The 15,494-nt window shown below is 52.7% G+C and overlaps 8 protein-coding genes across 8 annotated transcripts; 4 read left to right on the plus strand and 4 right to left on the minus strand.

Annotated features, from left to right (window-relative positions):
• Positions 1 to 444: 444 nt before the first annotated feature.
• PG994_014886 (uncharacterized protein) lies at positions 445 to 816 on the plus strand (the record flags this gene model as incomplete). The annotated part of the gene is made up of 1 exon (XM_066866295.1): positions 445 to 816. One exon carries the CDS (start codon positions 445 to 447, stop codon positions 814 to 816), a length of 372 nt encoding a protein of 123 aa, XP_066707971.1.
• Positions 817 to 1,499: 683 nt separating this feature from the next.
• On the plus strand, positions 1,500 to 1,981 carry PG994_014887 (uncharacterized protein; the record flags this gene model as incomplete). Its single annotated transcript, XM_066866296.1, has 2 exons — positions 1,500 to 1,511; positions 1,565 to 1,981. 2 exons carry the CDS (start codon positions 1,500 to 1,502, stop codon positions 1,979 to 1,981), a joined length of 429 nt encoding a protein of 142 aa, XP_066707972.1.
• Positions 1,982 to 2,797: 816 nt separating this feature from the next.
• PG994_014888 (DnaJ-domain-containing protein) lies at positions 2,798 to 3,796 on the minus strand (the record flags this gene model as incomplete). Its single annotated transcript, XM_066866297.1, has 1 exon — positions 2,798 to 3,796. The coding sequence occupies one exon, from the start codon at positions 3,794 to 3,796 to the stop codon at positions 2,798 to 2,800; it is 999 nt and encodes a 332-aa protein (XP_066707973.1).
• A 573-nt stretch (positions 3,797 to 4,369) lies between these two features.
• PG994_014889 (uncharacterized protein) lies at positions 4,370 to 4,660 on the plus strand (the record flags this gene model as incomplete). The annotated part of the gene is made up of 1 exon (XM_066866298.1): positions 4,370 to 4,660. One exon carries the CDS (start codon positions 4,370 to 4,372, stop codon positions 4,658 to 4,660), a length of 291 nt encoding a protein of 96 aa, XP_066707974.1.
• Positions 4,661 to 5,248: 588 nt separating this feature from the next.
• On the minus strand, positions 5,249 to 6,189 carry PG994_014890 (uncharacterized protein; the record flags this gene model as incomplete). Its single annotated transcript, XM_066866299.1, has 3 exons — positions 5,249 to 5,728; positions 5,793 to 5,970; positions 6,074 to 6,189. 3 exons carry the CDS (start codon positions 6,187 to 6,189, stop codon positions 5,249 to 5,251), a joined length of 774 nt encoding a protein of 257 aa, XP_066707975.1.
• Positions 6,190 to 9,159: 2,970 nt separating this feature from the next.
• PG994_014891 (uncharacterized protein) lies at positions 9,160 to 10,551 on the plus strand (the record flags this gene model as incomplete). Its single annotated transcript, XM_066866300.1, has 3 exons — positions 9,160 to 9,391; positions 9,426 to 9,962; positions 10,028 to 10,551. 3 exons carry the CDS (start codon positions 9,160 to 9,162, stop codon positions 10,549 to 10,551), a joined length of 1,293 nt encoding a protein of 430 aa, XP_066707976.1.
• Positions 10,552 to 11,783: 1,232 nt separating this feature from the next.
• Positions 11,784 to 13,434, minus strand: PG994_014892 (DNA-directed RNA polymerase III RPC4; the record flags this gene model as incomplete). Its single annotated transcript, XM_066866301.1, is given in 4 exon segments — positions 11,784 to 11,899; positions 11,916 to 12,178; positions 12,222 to 12,918; positions 12,981 to 13,434. 4 exon segments carry the CDS (start codon positions 13,432 to 13,434, stop codon positions 11,784 to 11,786), a joined length of 1,530 nt encoding a protein of 509 aa, XP_066707977.1.
• A 512-nt stretch (positions 13,435 to 13,946) lies between these two features.
• Positions 13,947 to 14,933, minus strand: PG994_014893 (uncharacterized protein; the record flags this gene model as incomplete). The annotated part of the gene is made up of 1 exon (XM_066866302.1): positions 13,947 to 14,933. The coding sequence occupies one exon, from the start codon at positions 14,931 to 14,933 to the stop codon at positions 13,947 to 13,949; it is 987 nt and encodes a 328-aa protein (XP_066707978.1).
• Between the last annotated feature and the right edge of the window lie 561 nt (positions 14,934 to 15,494).

The raw sequence follows: 15,494 nt of genomic DNA on the forward strand, positions 1-15,494 counted from the left end.
CACTCTGCCGACCTAATTGATAAACATCAACCTCCACCCGTCAACCTGACCCCCGTACACTCATTTGCTGCATCGGAAAACCGCCACACAACGCACACACTCTTTCGTTGACTCGCGTCACTTCAGAACATTGGACGGTCGAAACCCACCCAACAAACCATATCTAGAGAGATACATAGATTTGGAAATCTACCTTCTACTCAATATCACATCCGCGTCATCCCACAGCAGCATTCGGCACAAGACTCGACTCGAAACCGGACAAGACGTCGGACTGTATCACCTCGATACGTGAGCGATCGACCACCGCCCTGCGCCTGTACGCCTCAAGCAGATCGTCGAGAAGACCTGATCAAGGAGGACGTCTTTCTGCGCGCCCCATCCAATTGATCGCATTGAGCCAGCTCTCGGACTTGCTCGAAAATATCACCAAACACCGCCATCATGCCTAGCTTTCTGGAAAAGATTCAAGCCAAGATCGAGCTTTACCGGCTCGAGCAGCGCTACACGCGCAACCGCAACCGGCGCTCGACTTTCATCAGCAACGCCGTCTACGTCGATGGCGAGTACGTCTACAACACTCCCAACACCACAGGCTCGTCGACAAACAGCTCCTCTGCCTCGTCGCCCTTGGAAGAGTACAGCCGACACAGCGTGGAGGACCCCCGGTCGCCCACACATGTCTTGGAGTCACAAACGCCCGCTCAGAAGAAGCGACTAAACCGCTTCTCCTCCATGCCCGGCTTCGGTTCCTTGTCGAAGAGCAGTGCGCGCGATCTCAGAAGCAACGCGGTTGATGTTCACGAAGTGCGATAGATATCCTGTGGCCTGATGTATCTGGCTGCGCCAATTGCGAATGGCAAAAGGAGTCGACGAGCGACGGCCGCTGTATAAAAACAAAAATGGGCGGATCACGCATTTGGATATATATCATTTTATTTTGGCTGTTGGCCAAAGGGTACCGGGAGCTACACGATATCCGTGGGCTCATCTTGCTCTCCAAGGCCCACACGCACTCTTTTTCTTTCTTTACGCATTGATGAAGGCCTCATATTGGGAAGGGAGATCTTCAGGAAGATCTGCCGCCCGTCGAGATGGAGGACAAAGAAGACTGTAGTCGCTACGGGCTCACGCCCGAACGCACAGCATCAATTGCGTTGTTGCCGCTTGGTTCAGGGGCGTTGGGCATCGGTTTGGAGAACTTATCGGCGGTGTCGGCAAAGCGCGCTCCAGCACTATGATGCTCTGCTGTATATACTTTTCATGAATGTGAAACGAATCAACAATTAGACTTACATCTTGACAGTGATCCCGCCTTTTCGTCTTGTGCGCTCTTCGAAAGCAAATAAACTTGGCATCAACGGTCAAGACCTTGCTTTTTCACGCCAAGCCGTATCAGACTTCCACGGCGTCGCATTCTACCGGAGAATGAAACACCACGCACCCACAGGACAACCCCCAAAGCCCGGCCATATCGTCTGCTGCATTCAATCGAAACCATGGATATGCAAGTAAACATCCTTTGATTTAAATGTAATTTTTGAATGTATCAATCACGGTCAAGTCATCACGTGGTAAATATATGCCACAGCAGTATCCGGAATATCATGTCTCGTCTCGCTCTTGGCGCGCTCCTCACTGCGCTGCTCGCCACTATCAGCGCGCACCCATTCCAGGTCAACAACAACAAATCCATACTTATTGCAAAGACGTTCGCCTCAACGGATGCGTTGCTTCCGAAAAGCAACAGCCAGCCAACTCGGAAGCGCGGCTCTGGCTTCAGTGGCCATGGCCTGGTCCTTTGGGTCCCTCGGCCGGTAGTGATGACCTTGCTTCTTCGTCATCGATAAGTGGCGACTACGGACTGGTTGTCACGCCGGGCAAGGTCCAGAAGGCTGACGGGCTGGTGGTGTCACAGACTGTCGAGGTGGGTGGCGTGCCATTCAAGGTCTCCGGGGGAGATCTCACAGTGTCGAGGTGAAGAGGGAGCGCGATTGCCTGGCTGGCTGATCGATCGTTCGCGGTCCCGCGGGCTTGTTTCCTCCTTGGTGGTGTCGAATACAACAAGAAGGGGATAGGCAATCCCTGAGCGCTTGTCGCATGTGGCCTGGCTCCAGGGACAGCTTCCTATCAGGACCACCGGCTTGAGCTTGGTCGTTGTTCGACTGCGTACGGTGACGATGGATCGATGCCCAGAATAGCCCGCGAATATTCGGCGTCGTATGAAGAGGCCGAAAAATCCAATCCTTCGCATGTGGTCCAGAAAAATATACGAGCTACCCTTATTCGAGGGTTGATGGGCAAGGGCAAGGAGGTCGAATAGGGGTAGCTCGTATGTCCAAAAACCAAAGATGGCAGAGCATCTATGATAAGTTCAGCTCACCTATATTTGAGGTGATATAAAGCAATGGGATAGCTGGCTTCCACGAAAGGGACGGCCGCGATACTAAGACACTTGGAGGGTTTACAAGGCGGTGCCTACAAGGCTGTGCCAACAACGCGGGACTGCTCCAGCTTGCTACAATGCGGCTGACATACGCCAAACAAGCCGTTGTTGTCACTCAAAAGCCGGTATGACAAGAAGAGGGGAGTTACAGGTTAGTGTCACGTTTCCTCTCGCTCGTACACGCCCTGAGCAGCTTGCCTGCCTGTCCAACTCAGGAGAGGGACCCCATCAGAACAGCAGAGAGGAAAAGGGTTGGATGTACTTTCATTAGGCCGCCAAAACATAGAAACATATCTACAGAATGCCCTTCCTGCACACTAAGAGCCAGCTTCCGGGGACAGAAGCATTTGACTAGCCGCCCCCTAAACAGGGATCCGGCAGCTCCACGCCGGTTGTCCAAGCGAAGAAGTCCGCTAAGATGAACAGCCACGCCCGCGCTACCGGGTTCCCGTAGCAGAGCGTATGGTATGACTCACCCGCCTTCTCGGCATACACCAAGTACTGTTTCCACGAGGGAACCGTTAAAAACCCCACCGTCGTCTGTTGCTTCGCCACCGCATTCCCGGTCTCTTTCTCCTCATGCTTGCCCGCCTCTACCGGAATCTCCGCATCCTCATCCTTGGCATTATCGTCGTCACCGTGGGTATCACCACGCGACTTTTGGAACAGACTGTGCCGCGCCTTGTTCTTACACTGGTGGTATTGACCGAACCTGTCGTAGCCTTTCCAGTCTGGTGTTGCGCCCTCGGATTTTGGCCAGTGGAAATAGTGGTACTCGCAGCGGTCCAGCGCAACGGAGAGCGCCTCGTACGCGGCCTTGATGAGGCGCATCCTCACCGCGGTCGCCTCCTGGAGCTTTTGCTTATTGCTCTCACTATCGCCGCCGGAGTTCGCGGTAGAAGTAGCGCGTCTCTTGACTTTGTCCGGATGGTGGATGCGTGCCTGGCGATGGTACGCGGCGCGGACTTCGCGGTCCGTGGCGTTGGGGTTGATGTTCAATATGGCGTAGTAGTTGGGCGGCGGCGCTTTGGGCCTCAAGGGTCGCGCGAATCCGGGACGACGGCCGCCAAAGGGCGGCGGCTGCTGCATGAACAGCTGGTGGAACATGGCGACGCCGACGAGGAGGACGAATGTCAAGAAGATGACTTCGCCGAGGAAGGTCCAGCTGCAAATGTACATGAGCCACCTGGAGGATCGCCTCGGTTTCCTTGGCAGCTCCTGTGTTTCGTGGTCGCTACTGGAACCCTCGATAGCAGCATCGTTACTACCACTGTCCACGTCATCATCGCTAGGGTCACTTTGTTCAGGGCCGGTACGTTTTCTCGCGTTGCTAGACGGGTTGTGTTCCATTGTGACAGTGTCTTCTTCATCATATAATCGGCTGTATCACAGTCCGCTGTAGCAAAGCCTGATAATCCTTGTAGAGGAATATTGACAAAAAGGACCCGATGTTAGATATTTTTTAAGTTGGGCCTTTCATATAAGTTACAAGTTATGATAGCATGCCCTTTGTCGTTGGTTGCCGGTCTTTCACCCTTCGAGAAGTTCCTTTGATTGAGAACACAATCGACCTGCCTTGCCTGATCTCTGCTCGCTTTGTTCATCTCGCGAACTCTAGAACTATCGAGTGAAACAAGTAGGCTGTGGACTGGAAGTATCACCTCGTCCTTGACTGCGTGAGCCAGCTTGCTAGGCGCCACCCCGACTACGGGCAACGAGGATGGGATCACGCGAAAGCCAGTTTATTAGACTTTGTCTACTAGTACCTACTATAGGACAGATGCATAGCGCTTCATTGGATGCTCCAGGGGGGAACCCGATTCTACATGCTGTGTAACAACAGCCAATCGGAGCAGTACGGGAGCAGCCGCAAGAATTCGGCTGAGAGGCTGCGGCCACGGTGCCGCTGAGCACACTGACGACATGGCAGGCGCTGTTCGCGCACGGGGGCTTGAGGAAGGAGCTGATGATGTCGGCCACGTCGACCATGGACGGTCGAAGCAGCGGCGGCGGGGTTCCGCCCAAGAACAACGAAAGCGGCGGAGGCTCGACCCCGAGGAAGAAAAGAATCTTGGTCACGGTGGCCTCGGCGTCTTCGCCGCGCATTCCGCGAGGCGTGTAGATGCTTACGTGGTCGCTACCTGCGGGTCAGGCAGCGTCGAATCCTTGCGCAGGCTAGGCCCGCGGACGAGGTATTGGACTGTAAGGAAGTAAATTTCCGGGCATTGGTACAGGTGGACGTTAAGAAAGACCGGAAGTTCGACTTCGTCTTTGATTGCGTGGGCGGTAATACGCTGGAGTCGGAGTCAAGTAGCGGTATCAGCGATAGGGTCCGGACCGAGTTCTCCATAGTCGAAGCGCACTTCGAACAGCTGGATAAGGAGGGTACGACATTCATAGATATGGGACTGTCTACGACGGTGCCTTCAAGCTAGAACATCATGCACGAGCTTTCTACAAAGTCCATAGTGGACATGTCAGGGGCAAGTTCATGTTGCCGATAGGCGAGTGAAATAACAAATACTACACAGACTAGCAATACTTCGCAGGTATTTTCTTGACTGTTTATTTATTTGGCAACTGTCCTTTTTTGCTACTGATCGTATAGTCTAGTCTACTGCTTCAGATTAAGTGGGAGCTTATTCTTTTTCGGCTTACTTTACCAGTGCTATAGACATTGCATCTCACGGTAGTTCTCTTCCTGAGATAAGGAGATTGCGTATGGTGAGTACAATCTGAAATATGACCAACGCCTCTCCTCTCTTATCTGGGTTGGTGATGTTATTTACTGCCGGCCATGTCCTATGCATAAATCGCTTTGATAGTCTCCGCGATCAAGCGGGCAACATGCTGCCCATCCTGCCAAACACCGTCATGCGAGCCTTTCATGTCCTTGAACACCAAGTGATTGACCTTGTCTTTCTCCAGCACCTGGGCCATACCCTCGAGCTCTGCTGCGTCCACGAGCTCGTCATCAGGCGACCGCCCGAGCACGGCGACTTTACCTTCCTTCCAGTGCGACTTGAAGCCGTCGGTGTATTTCATGGGCGAGGCGCGGTCCCAGGTGGACGGGTCCCCGAAGGCGGCGGTAATGAAGCCGGCGTAGCCGGGGCCGAAGCGATCCACGAGTCCCCGGAGGTCGTAGATGCCCTGAACCCCTACGACGGCCTTGGGCAGCTCCATGCCTGACGGCACCGTGGCGCCCATCAGCATTTGATAGGCCATGGTGGCGCCCGCCGAGTGGCCGACGACTATGTAATCGCTGTCGAAGCCATAAGACTGCTGCAGAAATTGCAGAGCAGACCAGACATCTCGGAGGTGGTCCGGATGAATCGCATTCCGCAACTTCTCGGGCGGGGTAGGCAGGGTCTTGCGGGAACTCCGGGTGCGGGCTCAACCGATAGTCGATCGAGGCGTACCCAGCCACCCTGGAGCTCTCGGCCAAGGCGTGGAAGTGATTTAAAGTCGGCATGAAGTCCAGGTGAGTCTTGCGTGGGTCGCGCCACGCGCCGCCGTGTAGATAGCTGAGCCCGGCATTAGAAAAGGGCTCTGTCAGACATACGGCTATATGCAATACAGGCCATGCTTGGCGATATGTAGTCTTATGTTACACACAACTCTACTTACATGATCCAGGTCTTGCCCGCCAATTTACTTTCATTTCCACTCCTCCAGAGGCCTATCGTCTGGAGATCATGGGGGCCATACTTGGTTGTGTCATATTGCAGCGCTGACGAAGCCATCACTCAGCGAAAGCGATGCGAACTACCCTCCCCAAAGACTCAATATGTATGAAGATCGCTTCAAATTGGGTGAATAGGAGAAAAGGATGGGGTGCAATGGTTCGTGCGAAATAACGTTTTATTAGAGATGTTTGGACCGGATTCAGTGAATGGATGGTTTGTCCGGCGGAGAAAAAGAGCATGGACCGGAGCTATGCGGGGGCGGACTGTCCGCAACTCGGTAGGCGGAAGGATGCGGAAGACGGGACGGGTCAACGATATCGACTGTATCTGGCCCAGCAGAGGCGCCCCTAGACCTCAACGCAATAGAGTAACGCATGGCAGCTGTATACTGGTCATTGCAAGGGAATAAGAGAAGAGTAGAGAAAAACATGAGCTAAAACGGAGTAAGTCCAATTGACCGCAACTTCAACTTCCTCACCAACAATCTTATTTCCACGTCGAAATCTACAGTATGCGGAAGATGCCGACCACCGACCATCATCCCCTGGCCCAGGGCTCTCAACTACCGCCAGTAATATGGAGACTCTGATATATTAACTGGATCGTCACAAGCTATGTCGGTATTGCAAAGTACGAGTTCCACACTACTTTATGTAGTTAGCTTTAGATGAGACGATGTAACGAGAAACATCTGGCGAGCCAGCTTCCCGATCCGGCACCATGGTCCACCGGTGCTTGTCCAGTCCTGTCAGAAATGCATCACACAAGCATACTCGGCCGTCGGGAGTCGGCGAGTCGGCTGGTTGATCGCTTCATGCTGTTGACTGACTCGCCTGTTCGCACGGACACGACAAGCCATTCCGAGGCCCTGGGTCGAGTTTCGCCAAGAAGTAATGCAAACTTGACAGCTCTGTGTGTTGGGCCAACCTGCGCGCTGGAACACCGTGTCGTCCGGAACTGGCATTGTTCACCGTAGAGGTATGAGCTACTGCAACACAGCAATATCGGATTGAGAACCGACGGTCCATGGAAGGATTTGGTCATAGCGGTCTCTCTTGGTTCTTGGTGGAGTAGATGGGGGCTCGGAAACCAGTACCGATCTTCACTTATTCGACGACAATACTACAGTACATACAAAAGGGCACCAGGATCTCAGCCAGAATGGCACCTAGTATGGCACGATTGACGGCTCTGACGCTTCGGAAACCGCATGCGTGGTGAAGGATTTTGAGAACATACCCTCCCTAGCGCACGTCGACATGCGCCGCACGTGGGTGCGCATTGCTGTCGCAGGATTTGAGACACGATCTACTTTTATACCTGCTGTGGCATTCCTATGATCAGCGGCGGCTGAGCCCGTATGGTGAGTGAAGTGGTTTGGTCTAGTATGTAGGACAAGTGACAACCTGGAAGACTAGGCTTCCCAGCATCTAGAGAGGATTTTTCCGGGCGGAGGGAGGAGGGAGGGAGCAGGAGGGGTTGTTCTTGTTGCGACCTGACGATACCACAGGCGACGCAATACTACTGCATACAGCACAACAGCAGCCAACAGCCAGCAAGAGATGTGAAACAAGCGACAGCCAGTGTTGGCTCATTTCACCTCAGAAACTAATGTTAGGTAGTCTGGTGGGGCCTGTACAGAAAGAGCAACCCCCCTAGAGGGTTACACTAATAGGGGGGTCAAAGCGGACTTGGTTGCTGGGCGGGCTGGGCAGGTACGAGATGCACCCGCTATGTTCCTTTCAATATCAAAACTGGAAAGATGCTGCTAATAGGACGTACCCGTGCAAAATGCCATCATTCCTATTGCTGCACAGTCGCTGAGCAATTCCCACGAGAGCTTCATGCAGAGACAGCCACCGTCTCTTCCTTCAAGTCATCCAATGTCGAAGCATCGACTATGTGTGCTGCTGCAAGGGATGTGATAGGCATACATGTTATTCCTGCAGGTCCTTTCAGATGCATGCACGCACTCTGGTGGGTGGCGGAATATTCTTTAGCGTGAAACTCGACTTACACATCCTGTTCTAATCCAACTGCTGTGAATGTTGAATCCTTTAAAGCTGAATGACACCGAAACAGCTACTCCCCAGCATCCGAGATCTTGTCGACGTTTGCGGTCTCGCCCTGGCTGCTGCTTCAACCCAACGACAGTGGCATGTAGTTGGTGTTGGAGAAGATTACCAACAACCGGGGCACATTTACAAGCTCAAGTTTGGCCCTCGTATTAGTTTATCGGAAGGCCAGTATCATAGCTGTCAACCTCAACTCGGGCCACGGCAGCGGCCAGAACATAGCAGAGCATATGTACGGAGTAGGTGGCCGAAGGGTCGGACAGTGTTGACACAGTACTGGCCAAGCATCCCAGTATCTCGACCAATCACCTACACCCGGGGCAAATATTGCATAAGAGCGCCTGCATGCCGACAGGGAAGACGGCTTTCTCAAAGCAACACACCTACAGCTAGACAGCCATCCACTTTCTCCTGGATCTTTTGCCTTTCCTATGCTAGTTAGCTAGCTCACCGGCCAGTAGAACCGGCACAGATGCTGGAAAGAGTGACCAAGGGCGCCTCCCGGCCTACCGACGCACACCCACGCGAGCCCTGCACAAGTAGCATCCCGACGCAAAGATGTGCAGCGACAGCTTCAGGCAAAAAGCGCTATGATCATCCAGATTGGCCCCTTTGCAGGGTGTCTCCCTGACAAGCTCCATACTATCTGCTACCCCTTCTAGGACAAGGTCTCCCGGCACGGCGTCTTTCTGCTTGTACATGCTATAGCCATGGTCCCTCTTCTTCACCACATGGCTGGCATGGGCCTGTCATGGATTCCACTCGCCTGGGACCATCCACCATCCTTTCCCATGCATCTACTTCCCCGGGTTGCTCTAGACTATATGTAGGTATGGGGGTGCCATACTTCCTTTTCTTTCCTATAAGCTTTACATTGTCTCGTCGTCGCCCTCCCCCCCCGGCTCCCCTAGATCGGTGCAACAATCTCATCGAAAACAAGATCCAACATCAGATGGCGGCCCAGGATCCCACCGTATCGACGGAAAACAATGGCTACGCCTTGATTGTCACGGCTATTGTCTTCTTAACCCTGACATGGATTTCTGTTTTCCTGAGGACATACGTAAGGGCGTACATGACGAAGGGATTCCAAGCAGATGACTGGCTCATGCTGATCGGTCAGGTGAGAACCACTTTACCCCTTGCCCTCTTGAGCACGAGACAGCTGACGGAGGACGACCTAGGTTATATTCAATATATCATGCTCTTTCATCATAGTCGGATACACGGCGGGCTTAGGCCGGCATAATAAATCTCTCGACCAGCCAAGTGAGATTACGGCTCTCGAATACCAAGCCCTCGCTACGGCATCATATGTTTTGGACATGATGTTTATCAAGCTATCGATCGGCATCTTCCTTCTGCGACTCGCTACCCAGAAACGGTACCGGTATCTTATCTGGGGAAGCATCGTAGTCATCACCTTATGGAGCTTGGCATTGTTCTTCTGGAATGTATTTCAGTGCAACCCCGTCGAAGCCCAATGGGACTATACCATCCTTGAGCGAGACCCAACCGCCCACTGCGCGTCTGGCGACGAGATTGTCAACGCCGCGTATGCCCTCTCCGTCATGAGCATCCTTTCCGATTGGTTATATGCTTTGATCCCGATCCCGATCGTCTGGAGCATCAAGATGACCACACAAGCGAAAATCACCGTGGTATTGATTTTGAGTATGGGCGTGTTTGCAAGCATTGCAACTTTGATCCGACTGAAATTCCTGAATGATCTTACAGACTTGAGTGACATCCTTTGTAAGTCCCCATCTCGTTTTCACTGTAGCTCATGGGTGGGGTTCGACTAATATCTTTCCTACCAGTTGGTGGCACGGATTCCATGGTGTGGACGTTAGTCGAGCCCGGTGTGGCAATTGTGGCATCAAGTCTAGTCACCATTCGCCCGCTGCTGCGCTCGTGGAAGATCAAGGGCTTCACCTCGAGTGGGACCAGTAAGCAGACCGGACCTTTCAGCAAGGGACAGGCGAAATCGCGAACGAACCGATCGAACGGCAGAATGCCTGACTTTGTTTCCAGAGACGTCACACTGGTCGATATCGAATTAGGGCACTCGAAGCACGCAGCGTCAGACGATTTCGGCACCACGACCCATATCACTAGCCGCTCCAGGATGTCGTATATGTCGCGCATATCGGAGAGGCCTAGCGGTAAGAGCCAAGTGTCCCGCGCGGATTCGACAGATGGCAGGCTCACTCGCCGCATCGAAGTCAGCAGTGAACCGTACACTCCTCAGTCGCCAGAAACAGCAGCAGATACCCGGGAGACATTTCTGGACGACGGGCAATCCCGGAGCTCTTCCACGTTAGAGCTCACGACAGACACGTAACAGGATGGGATCAAAAACAATCAGTGAGGGGGTTCGTCGCGTCGATGACTGACCAGAAAATAAGAACAAGAAGAGAAGAAGAAAAAAGCCCGGAAAAAGAGAGAGAGCGTCACATCGCCTAATCTACAGTATATATCACTGTTGCACAGGAAAGTGGCATCGAACCAAAACGTCTAAATTACGATTGACTTGATGACAAGATTATTGCTCGCCTTTCTGGGGAGGAGAAAGCGGGTTGGCTGGCTGGCGTATAGGTAATCACAGATACCCCCTTTGGCTTCGGATTCCGAAGCTTCAAAACAAAACGACATTTTTATTCTAAATCATTCCATGCCTGGAGAGAGTTGAAGCATGCTTCGCTCAAGTAGTCCCTTTCGTATCTTCTGCTTCCCCCCTCGCGTCGTCGTTAAACCTTTGTTCCTAACTGATTAAGTATGTTGCCCTCATTCATGATACCTAGTGCTGAGAAACGAATGACTTCGCATGTCCTCATTTACCCGGCAACATGCTTTACCGATTCCAACTACCCAATTACCTATCTAGGCCGCAGGAACACTCCTTATCACTGGGCATAAGACTGCTGCTACCTTGGGCAGGGGTAAGCAATACGCCAAGTCTTTCTGGTTGGTCGCTTTCCTCTTCCCAATTCCAGCCCCCTGGCACGTAAGGCAACGGAACCAAAAACTGTCATATACGTACCTCTTGACACGTAGACGGGACGATAACACTATGCGTCAGTTATAGGTTGCCAACCACCCACACGGCTGGCCGCTGGGGTGAACCACCCTGGGCGCATGAAGTCCGAGTTCCATGTTGGGACGGGAAAGCTTCATCGGCCGAATAGCACACACAGACCAAAACACGATCGGTGTTGGCCGGATCGATGTCGAAGTGCATATGATACAGATACTGTTTGTTTGACAAAGGCGTGTGATGCAAGCAATGAACGCCAGTAGTGTCGAATGCTCTATCCTTGCTAGGGAGCCTATTATCAGCATATATAGCCCTTACTCCATGATAAAGACTGCGTCCAACGTGATCAATTTGAGCTCCACGACAGACAATACGATTGACCAGTAGGGGGGTATCAAGTTCGGATTTGGTATTTTCTTGCGAACAAGGCCTCTATGTAAAATTGCTTTGGTGTCTCCCGCTCTCCTGAAGCAGTCTAGCAGATGTAGTCAGAGCCATGTGCCATGCATGCGTGGGCGTCCTATCCTATAACAATTAGCTTACAAACCTGACGGATCTGTTAAGCCATATTCCTCCAGATCTGGGTCCCAGTCCTCTTCTTCGTCTAGAATGGGTGCTGCCACGAATTTGTTGTACACGTTGCCCATACCAGTGGCTTTCCCCCTGCCCACCGGCTGCATCGTTCTCGGGATCGTCGACAATGATGGCAGTCGTCAAAAAGCCAGTTTCTGTCCCTAAGCGGAGCTCGTAAGGCATGCCACCCCAGTCCAGCTCGACCTTGCCGGACTTTCGCACATTCAACTTGCCGATAAATCCGCCTTCGGCTGGCCAGGCCGATGCGGCCGATGCAGCTGTTTTGGCGCTCGCCTTGGCGCTCTTGTTGTTGTTTCCCGGAGTACTGTCGACCTCTACCAGATCGTCGTTCTCGGAAACCCTCGAGAGGGGAGGGGAGGATGGGAGGGAACTGGAACAGGTACAGACGGCCATCTCTTTCATGACCTTGCTCTTTGTCGCCAGGCTTTGAAACGTTCAGCTCTTCCATCAGCGCTCTGGTATCAGCGATGGAGAACTGGGTCTCCAGATCCTGCATGACCTTCTCGCGTTTCCTTTCCTTGGCCAACTCTCGTGCATCTAGCTCCTCTGGCTTGGGCTTCTTCTTCAGCTCTGGCGAGGGAGGTGCTTCTGGCTTGGCAGGGATTTTATCAATGTCCATTGCATCTTCAATCTCTGTTCCAGGTTCCGCCTTGACCCTGACGTCTTGTGTATTCACAAGTGCAGCATGCCATAGCCCTTCGTCTTTGGCGGCGGATAGTTCAGCATCCTCGTCGCGTAACATCTCCGCGCGCAGATCAGTATAGGTCTCTTCGTCGTCGCTTTGCTGCTCTTCTGCCTCAAGCTCTGCGGATGTTGCTACCTTGACGTCCTCGTTCTTGTGTTCTACACGTGGAATGCTGTAAGGCATCGAGCCAGACGACTTCTGAGAGCCACCGTAACTCGACTCAGGGGCTGCGTCGTCGCGCAGTTGATCGATGTTGACTCGTACATCGTTCGCGCGTCGGTCCATATATCTAGGGAAACCTTCTGGCTTTTGACCTCCTCTGAAGGCGGAACCTCCGGGTCCGCTTCTACCATAGCCGCTGTAGCCACCGGATGTGCCGCCGTACTTGACACCGTCTATTAAAGAGTTAGCGATCTACGTTTCAAGCGAGGATCCTATTTCGCATAAGGTAACGTACCAGCTGGGACTGCGGAGAAGGGACCATGGCCTGTGACGGTTCGCCTGACCATGCCGCCTCTTGAAGAGTCACCACCTCGGCCACCCCTGCCCCCTCTCCGGGCTCTTCGATCGGCATCGCGCTGCTCTCGCTCTTCCATTTTTATCTTGGCCGCCAGATCCTTTTCTCTTTGCTCCTCCAATTGTGCTCGGTCGCCAGAGTTGCGCCGTACCCTTCGGGGCTTGAACTTCGGTCCACCTGTAGTGCTGGGCGCTGGAGTAGCCGATTGCGAACCAGCGGCGCGGCGAGTGGCGCTCGAGGCAGAAACATCTTCCTGTGCTGTAGATGGCACGTCGGTTGCGCCGGTGTTGTCGCCATTATCCGAGGTTGCGACAGGTGTCGAGGCAGCAACGGTGCCTCCGCGGCCACCTCTGGCACCTCCCCTCACTCCAGCACGCGAACCACGAGGAGGCATTTTTGTTATACCATTGGAAGCAACAAAAGGTGCAGGTGAAGAGAGCTGGACGCAATTGTCGACTTCAAGTGAGAAGCAGAAGTGACTAACTGTAAAATTGATGGTCAAAGTACCTTTTCAAGAGTACTCGATGCGGCATGTGGGGGTGCTTTCCCAGAAAAAAGTCCTGGCTTACACATGTGAACCCATGGTGGGGGATAACAGCTTGGGAAAGATATGCCGTGCTTTACCGCCTGCTTATCGGAGATACAGTTCCTACACTAAGGTTAAAACAGAGTCCAGTCAGTCAGCGGGTATGCTCACTACTAACCAAGGACTTCGGCCCTCTAGCTTCATGGCCAATCTTTGGCCAGGTTCACTAGAAGGGTGAGGCATGGGTAGATTTTCAGATTGCATTTGCTAGTACATCCATGGTATGCACTGCGCTTTGGGTATCGGTACATGAGTGATCTTCATGTCACATCTTAAGCAAAATTGACCTCATCATACTATCTACAGCGAGTCGTTGCGATTCAACGGACACATAAGAGGGCATCTTCACCAAAGTTTTGCCGAAGGCTACCTTCCTGTGCCAGCATTGAATCGATCCAATCCCGCCCGGCCTCAACAGTTGCTGCCCCGAATTTGATAATCACACAACTCCTTACATTGGCAGCTGACCAGAGAACGCCATCTTGGGCTTCTTGTTGAATTCTTGAAGTCCGCCATCTTTCTAAGGCACACTGCCTCGTGCCTTTTTCTTTCTCTGCTGCGGTGCGGAAGTCTTTAGCCCCCATCCGGGGCAAAGCCGAGAATTCGGCAAGGAAGAATTCGCCCAGGCTTTGGGTCAAGGGACCTCGTAGAATTAAAGTACCGAAGATTGCATGCCCATGCATCGTTTCTCGTAGAGGCATTGGATGGGCAGACTCGGAAGTCCCGTCGAGCAGGACAGTATCCCGCACCAGCAGCCTGTCCTTCAAGCCTGTGTCCTGGTTCTTGAACCATATCTCGTTGCGGCCTGTCCATTTCAAGAGATCCCAGTTCTCACCTCGCGCAGCCCGACCATGCGTGACCCAATCAAGCAAACACAGTGATGCACTGCCATTCAGATGGAAAACCTGGGTTTGTTCGTACAGACTGCCCTCAAAGGGCTGTACTGGGTCCGGTAGAAGACACAATGCTGCGCCATCTTGGATGTTGACAGAGAGCTGCTGGCGCGTAATCGTGCCTGGGATAGCGGGCTTGAAGATTTTGGTGTGTCCTTGAGTCACGATACTTAGACGAGCGAAGGGCTGTATATCGATTTTGAGGTTGACCTGATCCCCGCCCACAAGACCACCCCCGTAAGACAGCAAAAAGACCACGACGCTCCGCTGGGTAGCCTTGACGGTAGGGGAGATGAGCTTCAGGGGATATTGATAGGTGATACTTTCCAGGGCCGAAACATCATGTGGTAGAAGCTTGACCACGATGTGCCCTTCGCCAGCAGCAGATGCTGACTTGGGAAACGGAAAAATCATGGTACCGTCTGAGAGTTAATCGATAACGCAGATCGATCGTATCCGGTCGCCACAAATTGAAGGGAGAAATGGCTGACTCTGTTCTACGAGAGCCATTGAGCCGCCAACATTGTTCACAGAGACAGCGGTTTCGTGTTGAAAGTAATGTGCCCTGAGCATGGACAAAGGCCGCATGCTATCTTCAGATGGGTGTATCATGTACCCCAGCATACTTATCTTAGAACGTATATCTTTGGATTAATTAATTGGTCGATTGACATTGATGCTTCTGGAGTTAAAATGGCTACGATTACCTGCTCTTCTAGGTTAACTCAAGCCTGCGCACTTACCCAACTAGGCGTCGATTTAGCGTGTCATGCAGTTTGGCCGGGAACAGGAAGGGGGGCTTGGTGCTTGGGGGGCTAAATCAAGCTCAGGCGCGTCGTTCCAAGACCTCAAGGACATTCATTGCCTGGCTGAGCTGATAATCTCTCCACCAATTTTGGCCAGCTTCCTGATAAACACGTCTTGTCTCATCCCCACCAAACGAATCCGTCCATGTGTTAACGAACCCAACGCGCA

The sequence above is a fragment of the Apiospora phragmitis genome, assembly GCF_038363925.1.
Source record: "Apiospora phragmitis strain CBS 135458 chromosome Unknown utg000014l:1.0-1827420.0:1.0-1829600.0, whole genome shotgun sequence".
NCBI classification, from domain to species: Eukaryota; Fungi; Ascomycota; class Sordariomycetes; order Amphisphaeriales; family Apiosporaceae; genus Apiospora; species Apiospora phragmitis.